We start from the raw sequence: 13838 nt of genomic DNA on the forward strand, positions 1-13838 counted from the left end.
TATCTTTTATTGGTTGGATGATATCCTCTATTGGCTATATGATATATCATATATCCAATAGAGGTTATTATATCATATAGCCAATAGAGGTTATCATCCAGCCAATAGATGATATCATCTAGCTAGTAGAATTATTATCCAGTTAATAAAGGATACCATATAATCAATAAAGGATATCATCCAACCAATAGAGGATATCATCCAGCTAGTAGAAATATCATCCAGCCAATAAAGGATATTATATAGACAATAAAGGATATCATCTAGTTAGTAGAGGATATCATCCAGCCAATAGAGGATATCCTCTAGCCAGTAGGAATATCATTCATCCAATAAAGAAAATCATATAGCCAATACAGAATATCATCTAATTAGTAGAGGATATCATCCTGCCAATAGAGGATATCACCCAGCCAATAGAGAATATCATCCCACCACTTGACGATATCAAAAAAATATTAAACTTAAAAAAAAAACATATTGATCAGACTCATAACATATTTCTTATGGATAATATATATATATATATATATATATATATATATATATATATATATATATATATATATATAAATAATTATAATTTTTTTTACCAAAAAAATATGGAATGCAAATAATAAATCAATTTCATAAATTAAGGTTTATAAATAACAAATCAATCCCTTAAGAGTTGAGAGTATCGTTTTGATCGAATTTTTTTGCTCGTGTAATTAATAATTGTACACAACGTTCTTTCTGCCTTTTCATAACCCTTGTATTATTTTGACCAGGTGTGCATGGTACACGTGGATGTATGATGAAATTTTCATAGAAATTCATGCTCAAAGCCTCCGAAAAGATTATAAAAAAAAAAATAAGATGAGCTCAGCGCAACCTGACTTCAAGCCAAAAATTTTAACCCATATCTTGCCCAAAATTAGGCTGAGTTGGGCTTAACTTGATCAACGTTAAAATAAATTCCTTCCACTTCAATCGGTCTTGGCTGCACTCTAATGCAGCCAAGATAGCTGCAACAACACGCGGCCCAATACTCGCGACCCAAACCAAACAGCAGCTTCAACCCATCAAACATACAGCCCACGCCATATTTCGGAAAAAAAAAAAAAAACCATCATATTCAAACCGCCATTAATTCCAACTTCTAACCATTTAACCATTTACTTCCTCACTTAAGATTATTTTCTCTCTCCATTCTCTAATTTTCTCTCTCCTTTCTCTTGATTTCTCTCTCTAAAAAATTGAAAATCCATGGCAAGCAAGCTTCTACCATCTCTGAAAAAAGGGTAACTTAAAAATTAGCATAATTTATGTTGAATTTCTTTCGTTTTCCTCTCCAATTCTGTGAATATTGTTCATATTTTATAGAGTTTACATTTTAAAGTTAATTTTTATTATTTTTGTCGAAAATTATGAAGTATTTGTTCGTTTTTTTTATTTATGTAGAAAACCCAAAGAAGATACAACTAGTTCAGATGATGAAGATCATGCGTAAGAATCATAAATTTGTTGTTATTCATTGTTATTTTTATGTTATATGAATTTTGATTTTGCACTAAAAACCCTAAATATCTAAAACAGAACTCTTTCTCAATTATTTGGAAAGAAAAAGAAGGAAGGAGTAAAAAGTCCAATTGTTGATCCAAAAATTTTAAAGGACTTGGAAAGAGAAGTTCAAACTGAGGATGAAAAAAGTACAAATGACAAGTATGTTCGCTTTGTTAAGTTCATGTTTATTGTAATTAAGTTCATTTTCATTATTCTTATATTCACTTGTTAAGTTCATGTTTATTGTACTTATGTTCATTTTCATTATTCTTATATTCACTTGCTAAGTTCATGTTTATTGTACTTAAGTTCATTTTCATTATTCTTATATTCACTTGTTAAGTTCATGTTTATTGTACTTAAGTTCATTATAATTATTCTTGTATTCACTATATGCAATAGAAATATGATTATTGTACATTTCAATTTATGACAGAGAAAATGAACGACGTTCAAATCCTTCTGAACAAACAAAAGAAATTTCTGAACAACAAACTTTTGGAACTTGTAACACTAAAACTGTAGAAATTTCGGACCCCCTAAATGAAAAAGGGTATGCAATATACTTAATTTTTGTTAATATTCATTATTGTTCACTTGTTGTTAGTTTTTACATAGTTTTTTTTTCGATTTTATGATATGGATTTAGTAATTTTGTATTCTAATTTATATACAGAGAAAATGATGCTGGAAAGCCTAGTGTTGATCAACCTTCTGTTGAAACTAGGAAACAAGTGTAAGCATTTTATTTAATATTGGATAAACTTCATTTATGTTTATTTGATATTCAGTTTTTAATGGATGTTGTTCAGTTTTCATAATAGAATATTCAATTTGCACTTCCAACTTAGTTATGTATTGCCTTAAACTTGTGCAATCTTAATTTATAAATTCATTGTGTTTCTTTTGTTGTGCATATTTTAATCTTTTATGTGCACTGATTTGGACTTGCAAAGAAATAATATATATACTAACTAGTTTAGAATTGAACACAACAATGAAAATGTACCTTCTGATCAACCAAAACCATCAGAGCTGAAGCAAACTGTTTCTGAACATAGACCAATACCATCAGAACTGAATGACACTTTTTCTGAAGAAGGTGATAATCAAGGTTATGAACAACAAGAAAATTCTTCTAAAAAACCTACTGAAAAAGAAGCAGAGTAAGAAAAAATATTATTAGACAATGTTCATATTAATATAATGTTTATTCATTTTATTTGTTTTGATATTCATTCTTATATCTATAGAGATATGCCTCAAAATCGACTTGTACAACTTGCTATAGCTTCTGAACATGAATCTCTTTCAATGGTTGATGCTAAGTAAGAAAACCTTCAATTCTGGTCTATATTCACTAAATGTTTTTTTATGTTCATTTTGTATAATGAATTTATTCATTTTTTTTTTTTGTAGAACTCAAATGAAAAGGAAATATATTGCTGTAAAAAAAAATCAGGAGAAAGTGCAAAAAAGGAAAAGGAAAAAAGAATTGTTGATCAAGGTATTAAGAAATCTCCTGGTAAGAAACAGGAACAAAAAAATTTGAAAGAGAAGGACTTAACACAGAAGAAGATGAAGGGACAAAAAGATGAAGGACAAAGTTCAAAAAATCAAAAGCAATTCTAAAGAAAAAGGAGTTGAAGGATAAGAAGATAAAGGAAAATGAGTTGAAGGAATTGAAAAAAGAGTTGAAGATGTTGAAGGAGGAAAAAGTTGAGGAAAAGAAAAAACCTATAAAAAAAAGAAAGAGAGAACTAGAAACTGATGAAGATGAAGTTGAAGTGGTGAATTTAGATGATGATGATGATGAGAACATATTGGATGATGAAAAAGACAGATTAGGTGTTAGAGTTGGACACTTCAAATTCATGACTTTTGTGAAACATTTGAGTCCAGCTCAAAAAGAACTTGTTGTTCAAATGGGGTTTGGAGCTATACTTGATGTTAACTTGCCACAAAATGACCAAAAACTTTGTGCTTGGTTGGTGAAGAACTTTGAAGAAAACAGTTGCACACTGTTTTTGCCTTTCAACAAATCTATTGAGATTTGTGAAGATGATGTAGAATTGGTATATGGAATACCAAGAGGAGAAAAAGTTGTGAAAGAAGTTGAAGAAATAGCTGAATCTAATGAGGAGGAAGAGCAAGAAAGTCTATTAACAAGGTTAAAATATGTTCAGTTTATTAATATTCAATATAAATTCACTGATGTTCATTATTAATTTAAGTATATTCATTATTCTGAAATTTTTACTTATTTTTTAAAATAAAATATGAAGGTGGAGAAAAGCATACAGCATCACCTCTGGAAGCCCAAAAACTCTCTTGATTTTGGGAAAGTATGCACCTGAAGAACAAGAAGAAGAGAATGACAAGAAAAAGAGGAAGAAGAAAGCTGAAAAATCACCTACTATTCAACAAAACTCGGGTGAAGCAAATGAAATTTTCATCATTGATTTCATTGTACTTGTTGTAAACTGTTTAATGAAAAGCAGCCAGAGCATCACCTGTCATTACAAGTTCCTATATTCATTCAAAGATTGTAATGAAATCAAGGAGTACAATTGGTGCAAGTATGTACTTAGAAGCTTGATGGATACTACTTCTGATTGGAAAAGCAACAAGAAAGGGTTCTATAAGGGTCCATTGCCTTTCTTAATGGTATTTCTATAATTCATTTATTCATTATGTTTATTCATATATTTAATTTAGTTATTCAGAATATAATAACAGTGAAACATTTGTTACTTTAGTTTATTTAAAATATTCATTTTATATACTTGATTGTTCATATTTTTATATGAATTATTCTATGTTTGCTCAGTTGACTTACTTTGATCGATTGCAAAGAAAGGGTATTGTAACACCAAGAACTCCACCACTGATTTCTGTTTGGAACAAGGACATGGTGATTGAAAGAATGAAGTTGGAGAAGAAGGATTATGGATTAGGAACAGTGTTACCAAGAATCCAAATCAAAAAGGTTGTTATAGATGTACCAGAAAAAACAGATACGGTTTGTTTACTTTTATGTTCATCTCCAAATTCACAATTTTGTTTTTCGATTCAAAGTATTCAGTTCTATATTTATATTAAAAAAGTATTATGTTCATTTTTTTGCTATTGATGTTTATAATTGGATACCGAATGTTCATATCCTCTATATGTTATGTTAATTTTGTAGGACCAATTCATGGAAGAGTTAATTGATCTGGCAAAAACTCTAGGTGGATATTTGTCAAAGATGGCAGCAAAACTCAACTGTGCCAAGGAACTTTTCCCGAACAATCTCCTTTTCAAAACAATGGGAGAGTTCATTGAAAAGAAGTTAAAGGAACCTTCAATCTTGAGTCAAGATGACGAAGTGTTTGGGTCAGAGTCCTTTTTGCGTGCATTGGATGAAGTTGAGAGAGAGTACTTGCGAAGAGTGGCAGAGAGATTAGCAGCAGAAAAAAAAAACAAGCAGAAAAGAAAGCAGCAGCTAAGGAAAAAGGGAAAGCTACATTTGACCCGAGCAATCCTTTTGACTTGAGGATTAATGAAAGTCCTTCCCCAAGCCCCCAAGAAGCTGTGATTGCAAGTGGATCAAAAATCAACTTGAATCTCGGATTAGGAATGTAAGCACTTGAAACAGAAGAGATTCCGATTTGATCCATCAGAATTTGGAGATATGTTGAACAACCCCGATACAACTCTGGCATATATTTTTGACCAGCCACAGTTAGGAAACTTCCCGTTTAATGAAGGGTAAAGTAACTCTAAACTGGACATTAGTTTTTCTGTAGGACATATAATAGATGAAGTGCTAGGATGTAGTATGAAGATGAAATTTTTTGGTCAAGTACTGGATGAAGTACTCTGAAATTTTTTGATCAAGTACTAAGATGAAGTACTGTGAATTATTTTGGACAAAATGTAATTGAAATGAACAAGTATTAGAATGAAGTACTTTTGTATTGTAAATATTCTGGGAAAACTTATGTGATTATGATGAAATATATAAAATTTATGGTTAAGTTTTCTATACTTGTTCAGTTTATTTATATTAATGTTCATTTTTAAATGCATAATGTATTGTTCTCAGATATAAAGAAGCAGCACCAAGTGAGGAACAAAAAAATCCAGGAACTGAACAACGGTAAAAGAAAATTTGACGTTCATAATCTGTCCCTTTTTATTCAAATATATACTTTAATTGTTAATAAATCAGGGAGAAGAACACTGAGCCAAAATTGCAAATTGAGGCAGAAAAGAGTGCAACAGATAAACAAGAAAGGTATAATCACTGTTCATTTCTGAAAAGTTTTTAAAGTTCATAATCTCAATATTATTGTTCATATATATACTTTAATCCTTCATATATCCTTAAAATAATATCATGTTTTTTCAATTAGAACAAAGGATGTAGAGGCAAAGAAAAGACCAAGGAGAGAAATTAAAAGACTGCCTCCTTGTCTTAAATCCCCTTTCATGATAAAATACAAAGATTTGTTCAAGGATGTCAACGCAATGAATGCAACCATTTCTGACTATGCATTCAGTGAAGGTCCTAATGAGTAAGTTTTATCTGTGAATTTCATTGTTCATAACTTGATACTATATTATTCAAAAACTAATAAGTATTGTTCATTCTTTCATAAGTTATTAATTTTTTTTGTTTGTTTTGGTAGTGAGCTTTTGTACCATGATGGAGAAAACAGTGTCAACAGAGGTGAAATGAAGACACTTGGAACTGATTCAGAAGTCGACACCGCCGTTATTGATGCCTGGGCACATATTCTCAACATCAAGGGCAAAAAACATCGCCTTTACTTCTCCACAATGCCATATGTAAGAAGATATCTGCTTTGATTTACAATTCATATTATTTATCATTGTCTTAATGTTCAATTTTGGTAAAAAATGTTCATTATTATAACATAACATGTTCATTTATTTGTATTTGATATGCAGCTGATAGTATGCACAGACAAAGGTGCAACTCCAAACACTACAAAAGAACAGAGATTTGAAAAGTTTGCACAAAGATTGCACTATGAAATGACAAACAGTAGCATTCAAAGAACCAAAGGCTTTAAGCAATTCTTTTTTCCTGTAGCTGCATATAAGCATTTCTACTTAATGTGCATCAACATGTACAATGGCACGATTGACTTAATCGACAACAGAAAGCTACCAATGAATGTAAAAGCAAGTACAAAATATGAAGACAATCCAGAAAAAATGGTAAATTACTAAATTTCCTTTGTTCAATTTTTTCTGTTATGTGTTCAATTTTTGTTTGTCCATTATTCAACATTTCAGTTTGTTTAATTTCATATTTCAGCTTGAAGCTTTTGCACACTTTCTAAAAATTGAAGATTACAAAGAAGCCGATTTCAATAAAGTAAAGAGCTTCAAAACAAATCTGATTAAGATGAAATGGAGAAGCAATTTGGATCATGACAATTGTGCTATTTACTTAATGAAACATATGGAGACATACACCACAGAAAATTTGGTGGAGTGGGATTGTGACTTGGTGGCTAATGATGTAAGTATTTTAACAATCTTACTCATAATTATGAGTATATTCATTTTTTAAAAAAATGTTCAAAACCTTTAATAATATGTTCATTTTTGTGAAAACAGATTGATCAAATCCGGAAGCTCAGGCTGAAATATTGTGCAGAAATTATTCTAAGTACCACAAATAAAGAAGGATACAGAGTGAAGATGGCTGCAAGAAGAAGAATTGAAGATTGATGTTGTGAATTAATCATGTTGAAGAAATTGTGGTTTTATTTAGTGTGTTTGAGTGATTAGTTTGAAAGACAAATGTTTTTTTTTAAATTTGAGACTGAAATTTTATGTTTAGTTTGTAGCAAACTGTTTACATTTAACTTTCTTCAAAAAAGCAAGTCTAGATGTTTAGTATTTGTGTTAATTTTAAAAATAATAAACAACAATAATAAAATTGAAAACAATGAAAAAATAGATTTATAAATTGAAAAGTAATAAAATTTGTATATTATTACAATTTCAATGAAAAATAAGGAATAAATCTATGACTAACTTGTCTTGTCAAACATTGATAACATTTCATCATAATGAGACACATTAGAAGAGGCAGAAGCATTAGAAGATCCTTCATTCCTTGCATTGCGACCGACATCAAAATACTAAAAATTACAAAAAAGAAAATTAAAAAAGTAAATTTTGTTCATAAATAAAATGCACATATTCATAATTTAATATAAAAAAAAATCATATTACCTGATACCATTTACTCTTTTCATATTGAAAACTTCAGTTGGAGTTAACTTCAGGATGTTTTCTTTTTTTAGCTTGAGATCCTAATTGACTTGATACCTACATCACATAAAAGGTGTTCAGATGTAATACAAATTTAGTTTATATTTTTAGCAACAAACATTCAAAAAGGAAACTTCATATCTTACATTTTATGAAGAAGGATTAGAAGAATTTTTTGGTGGTACACATGAAGATTGAGCAGCATAGTTAGACTTATTGGACTTTTCTGTTCTTGGTGGACCATCTACACCCTGTCAATTAAAAAAAACACCTATATTCATAATCTAATATATAAAAACTCATAAAAAACTATTAAAAGTTCAAATAGTAAATTACATTAGAGGAAGAAGGTTGAGAAGCATGTGTTGACTTATTAAAGTTTCCTCCTGCTGGTGCACATGTAGGTTGAGCATTATTTTTTGATTTATTAGTATTTCCTCTTGCTGGTGGACGGCTAATACCCTTCAAAATAGAAATAATATATATGTTCATTATCAATTTGACTAAATTCATAAATAAAACAGTAAAGTTCAAATTAGTAATTACATATGAAGAAGATGGTTGAGAAGCTGTTGTGGAAATATTACTCTTTTCAGTTGCAGATTGGACACCAATACTCTAAATATATATATATATATATATATATATATATATATATATATATATATATATATATATATATATATATATATATATATTGAAAAAATTGAAAAAAATATAAATAAAGTATTGAAAAATATTTAAAAATTACCTTTTTGATGGTTGAAAATTCTTCTGTTTTGGAAGGACATTAAGATTTGAACCTGGTTCTGTTGGGTGTGAATAAATCATAGGATCACCATCATCATCCAAAACCTACAATTAAAAACGATATTTTAGCATTATTCATTTATTAAAATCTAATATTCACATAAATTAATATTATATTCAGATATACTTGGAAACTTTTCAGTAGTAGCTTTGACTTCATCCTTATATTTATCAACCTTTTTCTTCCACCCCTTGGATTTATTGTAAGCTTTTTCAACCGTACTTTTTGGCCTATCATTTCTCTCACCCTTTTTTCTTTTTATTTTGGGATTTTGAATAGGCTCACCTTCTTTAGAAACCTCTTCAACCTCCTCTTCTCCATCATCAAAAAGTATTGGTCCTCTAACACTCTCCACCTTTTCCCTTAGAATATCAAAAGTATATTCAATTTCAGCCCTTGCTTCAACATAATCTTGACAAGATGTCACCAATTGAACAAACTTTCTTGTCATTTGAGCCCTCCAAACAGAAGATGCCACTACATTCTCATCTATAGTTTCTTCATCAACCACATGACTACACATAGCGGTTTTGGTCCATCTCTTAACTATGTACTCTTCAGGAATTTTTTGAACACAGTGGATGTTGTAAATACGAAGAGAATATGAACACAATAAACCCATTTCACTCCAATACTTACATGTACATTTGATTACCCTAGTAAATTTGTTCAAAATAACCTCATGCCTAATTATATCCTTGTTAGGCCTCCATACCAAGTAAGTAATTGTCTCATCATTTTCAGACTTTCTCTCTTGACAACAAGAAATGGCTTTAGCAAATTGATCTTCAAACACAATATAAATCGAAATAGTATACACCTCTCTAGCATGAATAAGAAGACTTACATTAGCAACCGCCAAGTGTCTATTACCTCTCAAAAATCAAAAGTCTTGTTTGCTTTCCCTACTTCTCCACTCAGCCACAACATCAAGAAAAGTCTTATAAAAATCACACATACCATCTGTTTTCCTCAACCTAAAAGAAACCGAATGGTTAGTAGTTTCACTCCTCTGTGAACTCAAAACTCCTGCAGAAAAATATTCCTTCGAATAAGCTGGACACCATCTTTCTTTGATCGAGTACAAATGATTCAACCAAGCATTATCATGACAGTCGTACTTATCCATCATCCTATTACAAAAAACATATTCAAACTTTTATCTGTTCATAAATTACAATACTAAGTTCAAAAAATAAAACAATATGTTCAAATAGTAAGTAAAGCTCGTAAAACAGTGATACTTATACCCAAGTCATATAATACACACAAACCCTATATATTCATAGATGCAAAAATGTTTAAGTTCAAAATATGTATGTTCATACATTAAACATACATATTCATTACATAATATACAGTATTCATAAAGACAAATTAATAACAGTGGACAAAATAATTATAGCCAAAAACATATTCAATTGGTAATATACAAAGTTCATTTTTGTGTTATAAGAGTTCATACGAAAGGTACCTTGGCCAATAATGTTCGAATTCTACAGCAGTTTCACAATACTTCGTTAGAAAATCAAACAAGTCTGTGAACCCCTTCATAGCTCTAAATTTTCCAATATTTGTTTTTGAGTTCTCCCCAAGGTGCCATGTGCACAATCGATGCCTAGAACTTGGGAATACTGCCCGAATAGCAGCAGCAATAGATGGTGCTTGATCTGTCATTATAGTTATTGGATGCCGCCCACCTCCCATTGATCTCATGAATGATTCAAACAACCATATGAAACTACCTGTTTTTTCATCGAGAACAAATCCCATGCCAAACATAACGTTGTTACAATGGTGGTTCATCCCAATAAATGGGGCACATATCATGCCGTACTTATTCATTCTATAAGTAGTATCAAAAACCATCAAATCCCCAAAAAAATCATAATCTCTTTTCATCCTTCCATCTCTCCAAAAGACACAAGTAAGAGAGTTAGCTTTATCTACCTCAAAGTCATAATAAAAATCTGTTTCCTTGGCTTGTCTTTGAGCAAAATACTTGATCAATTAATTACAATTCGAACCATCAAGCCTATTTGACTTTTCAACATCCAAAGAATTGTATACATCCTTCTTAATACACCCAAGGTTTGGTGAACCACCAACTTCTTTACTAATAACACGAAGATAATCACTAACCCGAACACCACTAGCCTTCATAACACTAATCACCTTCAAATGTTCTTTATTCACTTTTCTTTGAGACCTAAGCAAATGTCTTTTATCAATTGGAATCATAGGGTGATTATGATCCATTAAATGTTGTACAACAATCCATACACCACGCTCAATAATGAACTCAACAAACGCACCACACTTTGTTCGAAAATCCAACCTCTCATACCTCCTAACATCCTTCTTAGAATCATCCTTCAAACCAGCATTTGAACATACATATTTCCTACTTCGCCATATATTAGTGTTATAAATTGTTCGCACATTGCTCCTCCTTATACTAAAACCCATCTTAAAGACATAATCATTGTACAAATCAAATGCTTCCTGCTCACTTCCAACTTCTTTGAACATTAATTCAGATACTTCAGCTTCCTTAAACACAACAACATTTGAATTCTCTGAAATAATAAAAAAAATAACAAAGTGTTCATAATATGTACAAAAAATGTTCATAAAATGGAATACAATGTTCACAATTACTATACATAATGAAATAACAATTCATTGTCTGGAGATTGTACACTGTGCACTTGTAGACAATTAATGTTCATAGTATAGGAATGGAGTATTCAGATTAAACATATACATATTCAAAATATAAATGATATACGTATACAATGTTAAATATACATACAACGAACTCAAAAACAAATTCAATTAAAGAAGAAAAAAATCATAACGAAAAAATCAATTTAAGATTTCATAAATTTTTCAAGAAATCAATACCAATTGTAAATTGAAATAGTTCAATCAACGACAATCATTAAATAGAACTTGAATAAATTCATGAAATAAATCACAAAATTCAATAATTATAAAATCAAAAAATCAATCATAAAAATGCAGAACAAAATTATAATTGAAATTCATCGAATTCAATGTCGTTAAACTCGATTAATCAATAATAAATTGAAATAATCACAAAATTCAGCAAAATTCATGAAATAAATCACAAAAATCAGCAAAATTCATCGAATTCAATGTCGTCAAACTCACTTAATCAATAAATTGAAAATCATCATATTCATAAAATATAAAATCAGAAATCAATTAATCAATAACCTAATTAATAATAAACAACAAAAACTAACCTGCATTGATGATTTCGTCAGGAATAACTGCTGCTTTGACGGCGCTTTTTCGCCTTCTCTTCGCTCTGGATCACCTCCATTGTTTAGTAAAGAACAGAGGAGGAGAGAGAAAATCTTGATTAAAAGTGAAGGACAATACAATGGAGTAAAAAAAGAGGAGAGAAAAAATTGCAATCAAATGTGTAATTTGAATGAGAAGAGAATCGAATCAAATAAACCAAATAAGGAAAGAGAAAATTTAGGAAAGTTCTAGCGGGAAACTTGAAGCATAAATAGAATGTGGAAGCTTTTAGTAATGGTTGCGTTTCATACTTACACTTCTGCGTTTTGGCTTGTTGCAGCCAGCTTGGCTGCATTAGAGTGCAGCCAAGAAATTGTACCTTCCACTTAAGCATTATTTTACTATTGATGGATTTGTTAGAACAAGGTATTGGTCAAAACGATCCACTTACAAAAACATAGAGAGCCTTTAATTTTGAAATAGAAAAAAAAAAGTTTTTCTACATTGTGACCCTCTAACTTTCCGTTTTCTACGATGTGCCTCTTCTTTTTGAGAAATCCACACTATAACCTCAAAATACTTTTAGTTTCTATACGGTAACCTTGGCGTTATCCCACCGTTAATAAATTCTGTTAGTAGGGCCCACTCTCCACTTAATTATATTTTTTTTTATCGATTTGCGTGTTGAAAATTGTTCCGTTAAAAGTTTGGGGCTATTTTGGTCCTTAAGAACCCAAATTGAGCTCAGATTTAGCAAATAAATAACATAAATGTCTCATTTTGCGTAATAAACACGCAAATCAAGACTTTTTTAATACGCAAAATAAGGCATTTACGTTTTTTTTTGCCAAATTTGATCTCAATTTGGTCCCTTAAGAATCAAAATAGCCCCCCAAACCTTTAACGGACCCATTTTTAACACGCAAATCGATAAAAAAAAAAAGTTACAAAGTGGTGAGTGGGCCCCACTAATAGAATTTGTTAATGGCGGGATAACGGCAAGGTTATCTTATAGATACTAAATATATTTTGGGGTTATAGTCAGTGGCGGATCTTGAAACATTTTTTATTAGGGGCTGAAAATTCTTAACATCTTCTATTGTACAATATACATCATAGCATTTCGCACATATTAAATAACTTAAATTTAATACTTCGTACCAATCAAATATCTGATAAGTTTGGGTCATGTTATGAGACGTGACAAAGTATAACACTGGTTGTTACTGGCTTACCAAGCAATTACTCGTATGTGATAAACAAAAAAATTTGTAATATCAACTTTTGCGTTTATAATCATTTATGATTTGTAGTGTCTGACCTTATATATGATATACATAGTACTCCGTATAATCTTTGATTTACGTTAAAATTGATGGGAAAAAATCAATTTTTTTAGGAAAATTTGTACCACCCAAAAAGGGGTGCTGTTTTGAAATTACCACCCATTAAAAATTTTATTTTAAAAAAACACCCATTAAATTAAAAAACCTTTCAGATTACCACCTTTTTTTTCCGGTGGAAAATCTGTTAGAGGGCCCCACATAACGGCTATAAACGGCTACTTTGACTCTCTCTCCCCGATTTCTGTTGTGTATAAATTGTCAAACTTCAATTGAAAAATTTTTGCCCCAAATTTCATTCAAAATTCCGCAAATTTCGATTTCTACTGTTAGAAGAAGGTATCTACTGAATTTCATACTCTGATTTTGCAGCTAAGGTATGATTCCAATACTTCGTAATTTAGGGTTTTTTTTCCCTAATTTAGGAATTAGGGTTCTTGAGGCAATTAAATTTGGGGCTTTTTGCAATTTGGGTATTTGTTTGCAATTAATTGTGCGATTTAGTTTGAATTCTGCTAATTGAAGTTGATGTTGTCCAAATTTGTTCTTCAATTGATTATTATTCT

General features: G+C 30.3%; 2 protein-coding genes across 2 annotated transcripts; both read right to left on the minus strand.

Annotated features, from left to right (window-relative positions):
* Window positions 1-7601: 7601 nt before the first annotated feature.
* On the minus strand, window positions 7602-10501 carry LOC145628956 (protein FAR1-RELATED SEQUENCE 5-like). Its single transcript, XM_081681406.1, has 6 exons — window positions 10131-10501; window positions 9617-9789; window positions 8832-9442; window positions 8597-8700; window positions 7896-7902; window positions 7602-7712 (listed from the first exon to the last, which is right to left on the minus strand). The coding sequence occupies exons 1-6, from the start codon at window positions 10499-10501 to the stop codon at window positions 7602-7604; spliced, it is 1377 nt and encodes a 458-aa protein (XP_081537532.1).
* A 165-nt stretch (window positions 10502-10666) lies between these two features.
* On the minus strand, window positions 10667-12008 carry LOC145628964 (protein FAR1-RELATED SEQUENCE 5-like). Its single transcript, XM_081681416.1, has 2 exons — window positions 11957-12008; window positions 10667-11235 (listed from the first exon to the last, which is right to left on the minus strand). Exons 1-2 carry the CDS (start codon window positions 12006-12008, stop codon window positions 10667-10669), a joined length of 621 nt encoding a protein of 206 aa, XP_081537542.1.
* Window positions 12009-13838: the final 1830 nt, after the last annotated feature.

Source organism: Chenopodium album, chromosome 1 (assembly GCF_948465745.1).
Source record: "Chenopodium album chromosome 1, dcCheAlbu1.1, whole genome shotgun sequence".
NCBI classification, from domain to species: Eukaryota; Viridiplantae; Streptophyta; class Magnoliopsida; order Caryophyllales; family Amaranthaceae; genus Chenopodium; species Chenopodium album.

What these genes read in the sequence shown, in the direction of transcription:
- LOC145628956 (XM_081681406.1), bottom strand. Translation starts at nt 10,501, where the DNA reads ATGAATAAGTACGGCATGATATGTGCCCCATTTATTGGGATGAACCAC. An exon ending in TTCGAACATTATTGGCCAAG is followed by an intron (nt 9,790 to 10,130) that starts GTACCTTTCGTA and finishes TTTTTGTAATAG; the next exon opens with GATGATGGATAAGTACGACT. An exon ending in CCAAGGGGTGGAAGAAAAAG is followed by an intron (nt 8,701 to 8,831) that starts GTTGATAAATAT and finishes TTTTAATTGTAG; the next exon opens with GTTTTGGATGATGATGGTGA.
- LOC145628964 (XM_081681416.1), bottom strand. Translation starts at nt 12,008, where the DNA reads ATGGAGGTGATCCAGAGCGAAGAGAAGGCGAAAAAGCGCCGTCAAAGC. An exon ending in AAAGCGCCGTCAAAGCAGCA is followed by an intron (nt 11,236 to 11,956) that starts GTTATTCCTGAC and finishes TTATTATTTCAG; the next exon opens with AGAATTCAAATGTTGTTGTG.